The sequence below is a fragment of the Symphalangus syndactylus genome, chromosome 22 (genome assembly GCF_028878055.3).
Source record: "Symphalangus syndactylus isolate Jambi chromosome 22, NHGRI_mSymSyn1-v2.1_pri, whole genome shotgun sequence".
NCBI classification, from domain to species: Eukaryota; Metazoa; Chordata; class Mammalia; order Primates; family Hylobatidae; genus Symphalangus; species Symphalangus syndactylus.
Genome location: NC_072444.2, coordinates 21,358,979 through 21,373,043, shown reverse-complemented (window position 1 = coordinate 21,373,043; position 14,065 = coordinate 21,358,979). Strand labels below are relative to the sequence as shown.

Genomic DNA, 14,065 nt, shown 5'->3' with positions numbered 1-14,065 from the left:
AGCTGCAGTGAGCATGACCACGCAGGGGACCCTGGCACTGCGGAGCTCTGCGCTGTCACAGTTCACCTTGCAGAAGCTGGGCAAGATCCCAAAGCCTCGCAGCCACTGCTGCAGCCGCAGGAGGCGCCCCCGCCACGTGCCTTCCAGCTGCTGATGCAGGCTTTCCTGACAGCAGGGCGCCCTGCAGCCCTCGCCTCAGCAGCTCAGACTCAGAAGGTATCTGTGGCTCATGTTCCCAGTGCTCCCACCGAAGAGAATTACTACGGGGGATGCTCTGGGTCCTGAGTTGAGCAAAACGGCATGCCCTGTGGATGGAGCCTGCTTCTTTCCCAGCCACCACGCCTGCTGGATGCGCCCACCGAGCAAGTGGTCTTGACGGTCATGGGGACAGGAGAGGCTCAGCATCCTGCACATGCCCTTACCAAGGCTCACCAGGCTGACACCACGGCTGAGTGCCCTGTCTGTGGACAAGAGACTCGCACCCAGTCCCTGAGATGGCACAATTTCCCAGGAGGACCAGCTGGCCACCTGCTGGCAGGCTGGTCACACTGCGGAAGGGGCTGAGATTGGCTTTCACTGCACTGAGCCATAATGTGGACATGGACTTGCCGGCCCTGCAGGGCACACAGCACTGCTTCCGACCAGGGGACCCCATTCACAGCTAGAGACATGCAGCAGTGTGTTCCCACCTCAGGGCCTTGGCTCTGCCACCTCTACTTGGAATGTTCTCAGTTCCCTCCAGGCATCTAGAAGCGTCTAGGCCAGGGCTCATGGCTGGATAAGCACCCGAATCCCCACAACCCAAACAAGCTTTTCATTCTCACTTTATTTGGTGTTAAACTTAAGAAAATTTATTAAGACATGACTTGCCTCCCTGGTAAGTGTGCAGCTCGAAAGACATTCACAGATGGAACACACCAGCCCCCAGATCACAAAGCCAACCATGGCCAGCCCCTCCAGCGCCCCCGGCCCCACAACCAGTGTCCTGACTTCTGTTGACACCACGAGCCTATCTTTTGTACTTTACACTCATGGAAGGATAACCATCTTCATGTTTTAAAATAAATGTTTACTTTTGAAATGATTTTAAATACACAGAAAAATTGAAAAGACACTATAATGTATTCTACACCTTATACCCAGCTGCCCCTAGTAATGACATTGTGCATTACCATAGCACATTTGTCCAAACTAAGAAATGTGGGCTGGCTGTGGTGGCTCACACCTGTAATCCCAGCAATTTGAGAGGTTGAGGCAGGTTCACTTGAGCCCAGGAGTCTGAGATCAGCCTGCGCAACATAGGTAGACCCTGTCTCTAGAGAAAAGTAAAAAAAATTAGCCAGGCATGATGGCATGTGCCTATAGTCCTACCTAGTCAGGAGGCTGAGACAGGAGGATTGCTCGAGCCCAAGAGTTCCGGAAAGCAGTGAGCTATGATCGCACCACTGCACTCCAGCCTAGGTGACAGAGTGAGAATTTATCTCTTTCAAAAAATTAATTTATCATGGGTGCAATCCTGTTAACTAAATAATAATGTTAACTATTATCTAAAGTTATTAATGCGGTAATTATATTAACATAGTGAAATTTATTCAGATTTCATCCGCTTTTGCCTAACTTCTTGTACCTCTCCTGGGATCCCACCTCAGACTCACCATCTGCCTTTAGGTCACTTCTCCTTAGCTTCCTCCAAAGGCTACAGCCAAACACACACCTGGGCTGAATAGTAGAGCTGGTTGCTGCTGGGCTCCAAACCTCTGCAGCATGTTACCATACTGAGTACTGTAGGCAATAGTAACACAATGGCAGCTATTTGTGGGGCCGGGCGTGGTGGCTCACGCCTGAAATCCCAGCACTTTGGGAGGCCGAGGCGGCTGGATCACTTGAGGTCAGGAGTTCGAGACCAGCCTGGCCAACACGGTGAAACCCCATCTCTATTAAAAATACAAAAAAATGAGCCGGGCATGGTGGCGGGCATCTGTAATCCCAAATACTCAGGAGGCTGAGGCAGGAGAATCGCTTGAACCTGGGAGGCAGAGGTTGCAGTGAGCCGAGATCACCCCATTGCACTCCAACCTGGGTGACAAGAGTGAAACTCTGTCTCAAACAAACAAGCAAACAAACAAAAACAATGGTGGCTATTCGTGTATTTAAACACACAAAAGGATCATAAAAATACAGTATAAATGATAAAAAATGGTACACCTGGCCAGGTGTGGTGGCTCATATCTACAATCCCAGCACTTTGGGAGGCCATGCTGGGAGGATCACTTGAGCCCAGGACTTCTAGACTAGTCTGGGCAATATAAAAAACCCCATCTCTTTTGAGATATCAATTTTTAGAGATGGTGCACCTGTATAGGGCAGTTCCATTATAATCTTTTGTGTGTGTGTGTGTGTGTGTGTGTCATATTCTTTTTTTAAATTAATTTTTTTTGCACACAAAAACAATAAACATTTTCTAAAAATACATACAAACAAAAAGATGCGTATCAAACATATTAGGAAGGTTGCACATGGGAAGTCGGGGAATAGAAATGGGGGGTGGGAGTTAAAATAAATGAGAGAGGGACTTTATATGGATCAGTGATAATAACTCAATCCTCTATTTGACAAAGAAGAGGGAGAAGGAAGAGGAAGAAAAAGAAAGTGGGATAAAGGATCAGAAAGGGAGGAAAATAGAAAAAATTAGAGTATGACTCCAGGGTAGACCTGTTTTGTTGTCACTGAGTTGGTTGGTTGGTTTGTCTGTTGTATTTTTCATGTTTCGCCAAGTTGGCCAGACTGTCTCGAACTCCTAGCTCGAAGTGATCAACCCGCCTCGCCCCCCAGAGTGCCGGGACCACAGGCGTGAGCCACCACGTCCAGCCCCCACATTGCTTCTGGCCTCCGTGGTAGACCTCCCAGATGGAGCGGCCGGGCAGAGGCGCTCCTCACTTCTTCCCAGACACGGGGCGGCCGGGCAGAGGCGCTCCTCACTTCCCAGACGATGGGTGGCCGGGCAGAGGCGCTCCTCACTTCCCAGACAATGGGTGGCCGGGCAGAGGCGCTCCTCACCTCCCAGACGATGGGTGGCCGGGCAGAGACGCTCCCCACCTCCCAGATGGGGCAGCGGCCGGGCAGGGGCTGCAATCCCAGCACCCTGGCAGGCCAAGGCAGGCGGCTGGGAGGCGGAGGCTGCCGCGAGGCCAGACCACGCCACCGCACTCCAGCCCGGGCAACACCGAGCACCGGGTGAGCGAGACTCCGTCTGCAGTCCCAGTACCTCGGGAGGCTGAGGCGGGCAGAGCACTCGGCGTCAGAAGCTGGCGACCAGCATGGCCAACATGGCGAACGCGTGCCTGCATCCAAAGGAGAAAAGGCAGGCAGCGGTGGCGCGCGCCGGCAGTCCCAGGCAGTCCGCGGCGCGGGCAGCAGCGAGCCGAGTAGATTGCAGCCTGGGCCACAGAGGGAAAGAGAAAGAGATAAAGAGAGAAAGAGAGAGAGAGAGAGAGAGGGAGGGAGGGAGGAAGGAAGGAAGGAAGGCCATTATAATCTTATGGGACCACCATCCTATGTGCATTCTGGCATGGTCTGAAATGTCATTATCTGACATGTGATTGCAAAGTAATCTAGAGATGATTTAAAGTCTACGGGAAGATGTACTTAGGCTATATGCAAATACTGCACCATTTTATATCAGGACTTGAGCATCTGTGGATTTTGGTATTTGTGGGAGGTGGTGAAACTGATTCCCCTACACACAGCGAGGGACAACTGTAAATCTTTCGGGCCCCATAGAAGTCTCAATTCCCTGCACCCCCACCCCCAGATAAGCATTCTAAAGTGTTTGTTCACTTTACCTGCTCATCCATGAGCCAGAGGCTTCCATCAACAGCTTGGGCTATCTCAGAAAGACCTGGGTTCAATCCCATTCAGCCACTTAGTGTGTCACTTTGGGCAAACCATGTAACTTCTCTGAGCCTCAGTGTCCTCATTTGTAAATTGGGCTGATCGTGGTCCTTACCTCCCAGGGCCACTGTGAGGACTAAGTGAGATGAAAGCTGACACCGCGAGTGACACCACTTCTCTCTCCCTCAGACTCAACAGGAAGACGCCTTCGCTGCCCAGTGCAAAGGTTATGGAGAGGACGCAAGGCCCCAGGGTTCCCCTGTCCCAGGAGCATAAACCCTGGATTTTTGCTTCCAGAAACAACCACCTCTAGGATGAGGATGGCTCTCAATTCCCCAAAGCCTGTGCGCTCACCCCACAAAGGTGGCGTCTTCAGCAGTGGGGAAGGGGCTGCACTGCACCAGCCTCACCCTGGCCACTGTCTGCCCTCATGACACAGAGCCCGGCTAGGTCCCCAAGCAGAGCAGTGCAGAGTCCAGCCCCGGTCCCGGTCCTGGGCTCCAGGCATCCTGGCCACCCCCACCTGCCCCCACCAGCTGCCTCCATCCCTCAGCCCCTGCTTCCCTCCTTCCCAGCTCAGGATGTCTTAGCTCCTTACATGTCCCCATCATCTGTCTCCTCAAGGGGAGTGCAGCCCAAGGGCAGGGAACTTGGTCAGTCTATGTGTCTCCAGTGTCTGGGAGAGATTAGAAGCTCAACACATACTTGCCCAGTGTCTGTGTGCATTTCACCAAGCAGAAGACAGCTTTGGAAATGAGAAGAGACCCTCCTGAGGCAACAGTCCTTAGCTGCCACTTCTCAGGTATTCTCGATGTGCCAGGCACTAAGCTGGACCATGGACATGCGAGCTCTGGAACGCGTGAGGTGCTGTCACTCATGCACAGGTGGGTTGGCTCAGCCCTGGTTCAGTCACATAGCTCCCTGCTAGCTGAGCTGAAATTGGAACCCATTCAGTTTGGCTCTTGCACTGCTCAATGGCTCCCCAGCTCCTCTGAGTGAGAACTAAAGCCTTGCAATGCCCTCAGGTCATTGAACCTGGGACTTCTCTCCCTGAGCTGCCTGCCACTCTCCCCTGCTCGCACCAGGTCAGATGCACACCTCCCCTCTGGGCCTGAAGCATACAGATCACGCTCCTGCCTCAGGGCCTTTGCACGAGCCATTCCCACTGCCCAGAATGCTCTCTGCCCAGATATCTGCTTGGCTGACCCATCACCTCCTACAAACCTTGCTCAGATCTTGCCTCGTCAATGAGGACAACCCTGGCCATGCATCTAGAGGGCGTCCAGCACAGAGTATGTGCTCAATACACAGATGAAGAAGGAAGAAAGAAGGGATGGAGAAGAGAGAGGTGAAGGAAGGGCAGAATGCCTATGGCCATTTTTATTCCAGTGATAACAGGTTGCAATGAATACCTAAGGGCAATGCAGACAGGGCAGAAACAAAGTTCACAAAAGGCCGACATGAGAGGGTGGGAAAATGCAGCTCTACTCATCTGTCCTGGTGCAGATTTGGAGACTCCAGATGTGTCACATCTGGGCAGTCCCTTCTCTGCCCCCCTCCCCATTGAGCTCTCCTTTACCTCCAAGCCTGGCCCATCCTCCAGGGATCCAGGACAACACAGGAGACAGCAGTGCATCTCCCAGGACACTGGGAAAGACTGCCAGTGGGGAAGATGCTCAGTGGCCCTTAAAACTCACCTCGGTGTTGCTCCAACTGTGCAGCCCATCCACTCCTGTGAACAGGAAGAGCACTCAAATGAGAGCCCAGACACCAGACCTTATTCCTCTTGACATCCGAACATCTTCCACATCCCCAGCATTTCCCAGGGTCCTGGGAGAGGGACAGCTGTCTCGTGGATTGTCCTTCTTCACCTGTGTATTGAGCACATACTCTGTGCTGGATGCCCTCTAGATGCATGGCCAAGCGACAAGAGCGACAAGAGCAAAACTCTGTCTCAAAGAAAAAAGAAAAAAAAAAAATGTGGGCCAGGCACAGTGGCTCACGCCTATAATCTCAGCACTTCGAGAGGTCGAGACGGGAGGATCACGTGAAGCCAAGAATTCCAGGCAAGGTCTGAGCAAGGTTTGTAGGAGGTGATGGGTCAGCCAAGCAGCTCTCTGGCCAAAGAGCATTCCGGGCAGCGGGAATGGCTTGTGCAAAGGCCCTGAGGCAGGAGCATGATCGGTATGCTTGAGACCCAGAGGAGAAGTTTGCATCCGGCCTGGTGTGAGCAAGGGAGAGCGGCAGGCAGCTCAGGGAGAGAAGTCCCAGCTTCAAACGCCTGCAGCTGTTGAAAGCTCTAGCTGTTACTCAGAGCAGCTGGGGAGCCAGCAGAGGGTCCTGGGCAGAGGAGGGCTCAGCTGTTAACAGAGGGTGTTAACAGGCCACATCACACCTTCTGGGAGAAAAGGGGGACCAGCTGGGTAGTCCAGGTAATTGATGAAGCGTGCTCAAACTAGGTGGGAGAAGGCAGGTGGTGAGAAGTGTCACCTCAGGATCATTATGAAGGTGCCACCTGCATGATTTGCTCGTGGACTGAATGCGGATGGGGTGTGGAGGGAAAAGGAGAGTCCAGTCCACAGGCCCCATGAGCCACGTAGGAGCCAGACTGAATGGGTTTTATTTATTTACTTTTGAGATAGAGTTTCGCTCTTGTTGCCCAGGCTGGAGTGCCACTGCGCCGGGCCCTGAATGGGTTTTAATTTCAGCTCAGCTAGCAGGGACCTATGTGACTGCACCAGGGCTGAGCCGCCCAGTCTTTATAGAGACTGGGTCTTGCCATGTTGCCCAGGCTGGCAAGGAACTTCTGACTTCAAGGGATCCTCCTGCCTCGGCCTCCCATTGTGCTGGGATTGCAGGCATGAGCCACCATGCGCAGTTTAAAAAATAATTTTTGACTGGGTGAGATGGCTCATGCCTGTAATCCCAGCACTTTGGGAGGCCAAGGCAGACTGAGCACAAGGTCAGGAGTTCGAGACCAGCCTGACCAACATGGTGAAACCTGTCTTTACTAAAAATAAACAAAAATCAGTCAGGCGTAGTGGTGTGCACCCATAATCCCAGCTACTGAGGAGGCTGAGGCAGGAGAATCGCTTGAACTCGGGAGGCAGATGTTGCAGTGAGCCGAGATTGCACCACTGCACTCCCGTCTGGGTGACAGAGTGTGACTCTGTCTCAAAACAAAAAAATAATAATAATAATAATTTTTAAGCCAGGGCAACATAGCGAGACCCTGTCTCTACAAAAACTTTTAAAATTAGCTGGGCATAGTTGCATGCACCTGTATTCCTAGCTACTTGGGAGGCTGAGGCAGGAGGATGGGTTGAGCTCAGGAGTTTGAGGCTCCAGTGAGCTATGGCTGTGCACTGTGCATTGTGGCATGCACCACCAAGCCTGGCTAATTTTTGTATGTTTAGTAGAGATGGAGTTTCACCATGTTGCCCAGGCTGACCTAGAACTCCTGGGCTCAAGTGACCCACCTGCCTTGGCCTCCCAAAGTGCTGGGATTACAGGCATGAACTACCGTGCCTGGCCAATAATAATTTTTAAATTTTAGAACAATTTCCAATGTATTGAAAAGCTGCAACGGTTGTACAGAGCTGTACACACCACATCCAATTTCCCCTGTTGTCAACATGTTACATGACCATGGAATGTTTGTCAAAACTAAGAAAGCAACATTGGTACATTATTAGCATCTAAACTCCAGGCTTTATTCAGATTTCACCAGTATTTTTGCAATGCCCTTTTCAAGAAGCAATCCAGGATACTTCCACTGTAGCAAGTTTTCATGTCTCTTTAGTCCCTTCTGGTCTGTGACAGTTTTTGTCTCCGTTGTTTTTCATGATCTTGAGAGTTTGGGGATTGTACATGTATTTTACGGAATGTTCCTCAGTTTGGATTTGTCCAATGTTTTTCTCATATTTAGACTGGGGTTAGGAGTTTTGGAGTAGGAGACCACAGACATAAAGTACCCTTATTGTCCTATGGTATCAGAGGTGCCTGCTATCACGCGTGTCCAGTTACTTCTCTAAAAAAATTGTGGGGCCAGGCGCAGTGGCTTACACCTGTAATTCCAGCACTTTGGGAGGTCAAGGCGGGAGTATCTCCTGAAGTCAGGAGTTGGAGACCAGCCTGGCCGACATGGTGAAACCCCATCTCTACTAAACATACAAAAATTAGCTGGGCATGGTGGCAGGCACCTGTAATCCCAGCTACTCTAGAGGCTGAGTCAGGAGAATCACTTGAACCTGGGAATCGGAGGTTGCAGTTTGGAGTGAGCCGAGATTGCACCATTGCACTCCAGCCTGAGCGACAAGAGCGAAACTCTGTCTCAAAGAAAAAAAAAAAAAAAAACTGTAGGCCAGGCATGGTGGCTCATACCTGTAGTTTCAGCACTTTGAGAGGCCAAGATGGGAGGATCACTTGAAGCCAAGAGTTCGAGACCAGCCTGGGCAACATAGTAAGACCCTCCATCTCTACAAAAGGTTTTTTAAAAAGTTAACCAGGTGAGGTGTCATGAGCCTGTAGTCCCAGCTAATCAGGAGGCTGAAGTGGGAGGATTGCATGAGGCCAGGAGGTCGAGGCTTCAATGAGCCATGACTGTGCCACTGTACTCCAGCCTGGGCAACAGTGAGACTCTGAAGAAAGCAAGACATTGTAGTATGATATAAATTACCCAGTTACTTTTTAAGTCATGTAACACAGGCAACAAAATTTAGCTAAAATTTAAATTTTTTTTATTTTCTTTGTTATTTGCACAGTGTATTAGTTTTTTATTGATACTAAATAAATTATTGGAATGCAATAGTTTAAAGCAGCATAAGTTTTTTCTCTGTAGGTCAGAAGTTCAATGTGGGTCTCACTGGGTTAAAATCAAGGCGTTGGCAGGAAGGTTTCTTCATGGAATTTCCGGGGAAGGATCCCTTTCTTTGCCTTTCCCAGCTTCTAGAGGCTACTGGCATACCTTGGCTCAGGACCCCATCCTCCGCCTCCAAAGCCAGCAAGGAAGGGTTGAGTCCTCACTTCATATCTCTGTGGCCTTCTTCTGTTATTACATCTCTCTAATCCAGCCAGAAGAGGTTCTCCAATTTTGTTTTTTTTTTTTTTTGAGATGGAGTCTCGCTCCCATCACACAGGCTGGAGTGCAGTGGTGCGATCTTGGCTCATTGCAACATCCACCTCCCAGGTTCAAGTGATTCTCCTTCCTCAGCCTCCTGAGTAGCTGGGATTACAGGCGTGTGCCACCACGCCCAGCTAATTTTTGTATTTTAGTAGAGACGGGGTTTTGCCATGTTGGCCAGGCTGGTCTCGAACTCCTGACTTCAGGTGATCCACCCTCCTCGGCCTCCCAAAGTGCTAGGATTACAGGCGTGAGCCACCACGCCCGGCGAGGTTCTCCAATTTTAAGGACTCATGTGATTAGATTGAGCTCACCCACATAATCCAGAATAATCTCCTTTTCTCAAAATTCATACTCTTAATCACATCTGCAAAGTCCCTTTTGCCAAATAAGGTAATATATTCACAGGCTTTGGGGATTAAGGCTTGGACATCTTTGGTGGCCAACTTGGCTACCAGGCATAGGTACCTCTTATTTCTGGAAGTGATACTGTTTCTATTTAATATAGCAATACCAAATTTCCTTTTAAAGTGCATTTCTTTCATCTGGGCCAGTAGCAGATATAAAATAAAATAGACTAGGTGCAGAGGCTCACGCCTGTAATCCCAGCACTTTGAGAGGCTGAGGCAAGTGGATCACTTGAGGTCAGGAGTTTGAGACCAGCCTGGCCAACATGAAACCTTATCTCTACTAAAAAAAAAAAAAAAAAAAATAGCCAGGTGTGGTGGCACACGCCTGTAGTTTCAGCTACTTAGGAGATTGACACAGGAGAATCACTGGAACCCAGGAGGCAGAGGTTGCAGTGAGCTGAGATCACACCACTGCACTCCAGCCTGGGCAACAGAGCAAGACTCCATCTCAAAATATACTACTAATAATAAAATTAAAATAAAGTGCACTTCCGGCCAGGCACGGTGGCTCACACCTGTAATCCCAGCACTTTGGGAGGCCAAGGCAGGCAGATCACCTGAGGTCAGGAGTTTGAGACCAGCCTGACCAACATGGAGAAAACCTGTCTCTATTAAAAATACAAAATTAGCCGGGCGTGGTGGTGCATACCTGTAATCCCAGCTACTCGGGAGGTTGAGGCAGGAGAATCACTTGAACCCAGGAGATGGAGGTTTCGGTGAGCTGAGATCGTGCCATTGCACTCCAGCCTGGGCAAGAAGAGCGAAACTCCGCCTCAAAATAAATAAATAAATAAATAAATAAATAAATAAATAAAGTGCACTTCTCTCTTTCTTTCTTTCTTTCTCTCTCTCCTTTCTTTCTTTCCCTCCCTCCCTCCCTCTCTCTCTCTCTTTCCTTTCTTTCTTTCTTTCTTTCTTTCTTTCTTTCTTTCTTTCTTTCTTTCTTTCTTTCTTTCTTTCCTTCTTTCTTTCTTCTTTTTGAGACAGACTCTCGCTCTGTCTCCCAGGCTGGAGTGCAGTGGTGCAAACTTGGCTCACTGCAAGCTCCACCTCTGGTGTTCACACCATTCTCCTGCCTCAACCTCCAGAGTAGCTGGGAGTAAAGGTGCCCGCCACCTCACCCAGCTAATTTTTTGTATTTTTAGTAGAGACGGGGTTTCACCGTGTTAGCCAGGATGGTCTTGATCTCCTGACCTTGTGATCCACCTGCCTTGGCCTCCCAAAGTGCTGGGATTACAGGCGTGAGCCACCACACCTGGCCAAGTGCACTTCTTTTTCAGTAAAAACAGTTGACTGACTTCAAGGACATGTGAATTAAGTAGTATTACGTACAGTTCCTAGACAGGGGAAAAAGCCACACTGGTGGAATCACTGGATAATGACTGAGGTTTGGGAAACTGAGGCTGGATGAGAAGGTTCCAGAGGCCTATCCTAAATCAGGAAGCAGCTGCACTTGGTAGAAATAGTGTCTGTTTGGTCTGTTTGGTAGGAGGCCTGCCTCCCATTGACCCAACAATAATCCTGTTGACATAACCCTGTTGATCAAAGCGATCCCCTGACTGCTCTGGGCCAGTTCCTTTGGCTCCTGGTGGAATGCACTCAGAGAATCCGGATCCGGTCAGTATAAAAGGTCTGGTCCCGCAGTGGGGGAGCCACATCCTGGAAGAGTGGCCGAAGACAGCTCCTCTTCTGTCAGAGCCAGGCAGGCGCCGAAGTAGCCACATGGCCCCGTCAGAAGACCCCAGGGACTGGAGAGCCGACCTCAAAGGCACCATCTGTGAGACGGGCCTGGAGACCAGCTCCGGTAAGAGGTGGCAAAGGGACCCCAGCCCCACAGAACCACCAGCTGGGGGCCAGGTGCGGTGCCTCATGCCTGTAATCCCCGCACTTTGGGAGGCTGAAGCGGGCGGATCATGGGGTCAGGAGTTTGAGACGAGCTTGGCCAACATAGTGAAACCCCATATCTGCTAAAAATACAAAACATTAGCTGGGTGTGGTGGCGGATGCCTATAATCCCAGCTACTCAGGAGGCTGAGGCAGGAGAATCGCTTGAACCCAGGAGGCGGAGGTTGCAGTGAGCTGAGATCGCACCACTGCACTCCAGCCTGAGCAACAGTGTGAGACTCCATCTCAAAAAAAAAGAAAAAGAAAGACCAGCTGGGGGTGGGTGGGGGTGTGATGGCAAACATGCTACCTCCCTTGGGTTGCTGGGATTCTCAAGCCAAGGGCGGGCTTGTTTTATTTCCTGTGCTAGCCAACCTACTAGAACATAAGCTTCCTTCTGAGCCCACGTCGTGGTTCACAGCACGTAGCTAAGAGAATGGATGTGTATGTTATTTGGGTAACTCAAAAAGTTACCTTTTTAAGAGCACAGGCTTTGGATTCAGATACACTTGCTCAGACACCTGCTTCACTGATAAGTCTGTTGGCTGGTTTGTCCATCCCTCTACCCTGTGCTGGGCTCTGAGCGGGGGGATTGCCAGGGCAGATGCCACCAGGCACTGATGGGATTCTCTGAGGCTGTGGACAAGATTATGTGTGGAGGGGGAGAGTAGCAAGATGCTCCCTGAGACCCATCAACACTTGTGCAGGCTGAGCCTCAGTTTCCTCACCTACAAAGATGGCCAGGGCTTTCCTCTCTTGGGTTGAGGACTGTGCTTTTCGTAATATGGTCCATGGACCAGCAGAATTGGCATCCCCTGGGGGCTTGTTAGAAACGCGAGTCTCAGGCCCCACCCCAGCCCCGCTGCACTAGACTCTGCATTTTAACAAGCTCCCCAGGCAGCTCATGGGAACAGCAAAGTTGAGAGGCACTGACATGTTGGACTCTGTGCTCCTGGAAGACAGATGGATGGATGGTAAGTGGAAACTAGAACTCAGGTCTCTCTGATGCTGAAATCTATACACTTAAACCCTGACTGTCCTCCTCTGTTGGTGCATCAACCAACTCAGTTAAACCCTATCGAACGAATAAACAAATGAATTCAGGAAACCATGTCCCAGTTGGGTGCAGTGGCTCACGCCTGTAATCCCAGGACTGATTGGGCTGAGGCAGGAGGATTTCTTCAGTCCAGGAGTTTGAGACCAGCCTGGGCAACATAGGGAAACCTCATCTCTACAAAAAATTTTAAAATTAACCAGGTGTGATGGCATGAGCCTGTAGTCCCAGCTACTTAGGGGGCTGAGATGGGAGGATGGGTTGAGCCCCCTGAGGATGAGGCTGCAGTGAGCCACAATTGAGCCACTGACCTCCAGCCTGGGTGACAGAGCGAGACCCTGTCTCAGGGGAAAAAAAAAAGTCCCTTGCTTGTGCTAACTTTTGGTCTTTTCCTCCCTTCTAGGTGGGAAGCTGGCCGGGCATCAGAAGACCGTCCCCACGGCTCACCTGACTTTTGTTATTGACTGCACCCATGGGAAGCAGCTCTCCCTGGCAGCAACCCCATCACCACCCCAAGCCCCCAGTCCCAATCGAGGGTTTGTCACCCCACCAATGAAGACCTACATCGTGTTCTGTGGGGAAAACTGGCCCCATCTGACTCGGGTGACCCCCATGGGTGGGGGATGCCTTGCCCAGGCCAGGGCCACCCTGCCGCTCTGCAGAGGGGCTGTGGCCTCAGCTTCCTTCCCGGTCAGCCCACTCTGCCCCCAGGAGGTTCCTGAGGCTAAGGGAAAACCCGTGAAGGCTGCACCTGTGAGGTCTTCAACTTGGGGAACAGTCAAGGACTCGCTGAAAGCCCTCTCCTCTTGTGTCTGTGGGCAGGCCGATTAGCTGGAAGGGCCAAGCTCTGATGCCCAGAGGCTGCAATTCCCAGGGCCTGGCCCTGCTTCCCCAGCCAAGCGGGAGTCTTTTGTGCTTGAGCCCAGGAAAGATCATTAGATCCGCTAAGGGGCATCTGAAACATCCGTCGCGTGGCAGAGGCAGGATAAGGCACCTGCACATGAAGAGACTCATTTATTAATACAGCAAATATTACTGGTACATCTTCCACATGCCAGGCCCTGCAAAGTGCTGGGGAGATACCATGGTTTTCTTGGAGCTGGTATTTTTGGGGTGGAGGGAACCCACCCCAAATAAATAAAGTAACCCAATAAATAAAGAAGATGATTTTGAACAGTGACGAATGCTCTGCAGGAACTGAAACAGGATGCTAGATGGAGAGTGATTGGGGTGAAGACCTTTCCTGATGCAGTGCTTGGGAAGGGCCTCTCTGCGCAGGCAACAAAGTGTGATCTAAAAGATGAGAAGGGGCCAGCCCTGAGAAAATCCACCCTCCCCAGGGCCACCTGCTGTCATCTTAACCCAGGGCAGGCCAGAGCAGTGATCAGAATGCCCCAGCGTGATGGGGAGGGGCAGTGGGTTTCTTGCTGCCATCTTGGCTCAGAAGCGAGCGTGCAGGTCACCGCAAAGGCAGGGGGATACCACACGGGGAGACTCGAGGGCATGCCAGTGGGGGCTGGGAGGCTCAGGAAAGTTGGCTCCAGGAGACTCCATCCCAGAAGGCAGCCCAGGTGGGACCTGGGGATCTGAGATGGGAAATAAGGGGACCTGGCTTCTCAAAAGGGAGGGAGGTGCTCAGAAATAGAGCATCATATTTGAACGAATGAAAACAAGACATGTTATTTATTGAGCATCTACTGCATA

General features: G+C 50.9%; 1 protein-coding gene across 2 annotated transcripts; it reads left to right on the top strand.

Annotated features, from left to right (window-relative positions):
• The first annotated feature begins 2,793 nt into the window (after positions 1–2,793).
• Positions 2,794–13,656, top strand: SRARP (steroid receptor associated and regulated protein). 2 transcript variants are annotated; one of them, XM_063631867.1, is made up of 4 exons: positions 2,794–3,234; positions 4,081–4,775; positions 11,068–11,227; positions 12,765–13,656. In XM_063631867.1, exons 3-4 carry the CDS (start codon positions 11,146–11,148, stop codon positions 13,190–13,192), a joined length of 510 nt encoding a protein of 169 aa, XP_063487937.1. In that variant the 5' UTR covers positions 2,794–3,234; positions 4,081–4,775; positions 11,068–11,145; the 3' UTR covers positions 13,193–13,656. The 2 variants fall into 2 exon arrangements, with proteins under 2 accessions (XP_063487937.1, XP_055118487.1); XM_055262512.2 differs by lacking the exons at positions 2,794–3,234; positions 4,081–4,775 and having other exon boundaries at positions 10,419–11,227.
• The last annotated feature ends 409 nt before the right edge of the window (positions 13,657–14,065 follow it).

Coding starts and splice junctions, on each gene's coding strand:
- SRARP (XM_055262512.2), top strand. CDS start 11,017: ATGCACTCAGAGAATCCGGATCCGGTCAGTATAAAAGGTCTGGTCCCG. Junction 11,228..12,764: donor GGGCCTGGAGACCAGCTCCG/GTAAGAGGTGGC, acceptor CCTCCCTTCTAG/GTGGGAAGCTGGCCGGGCAT.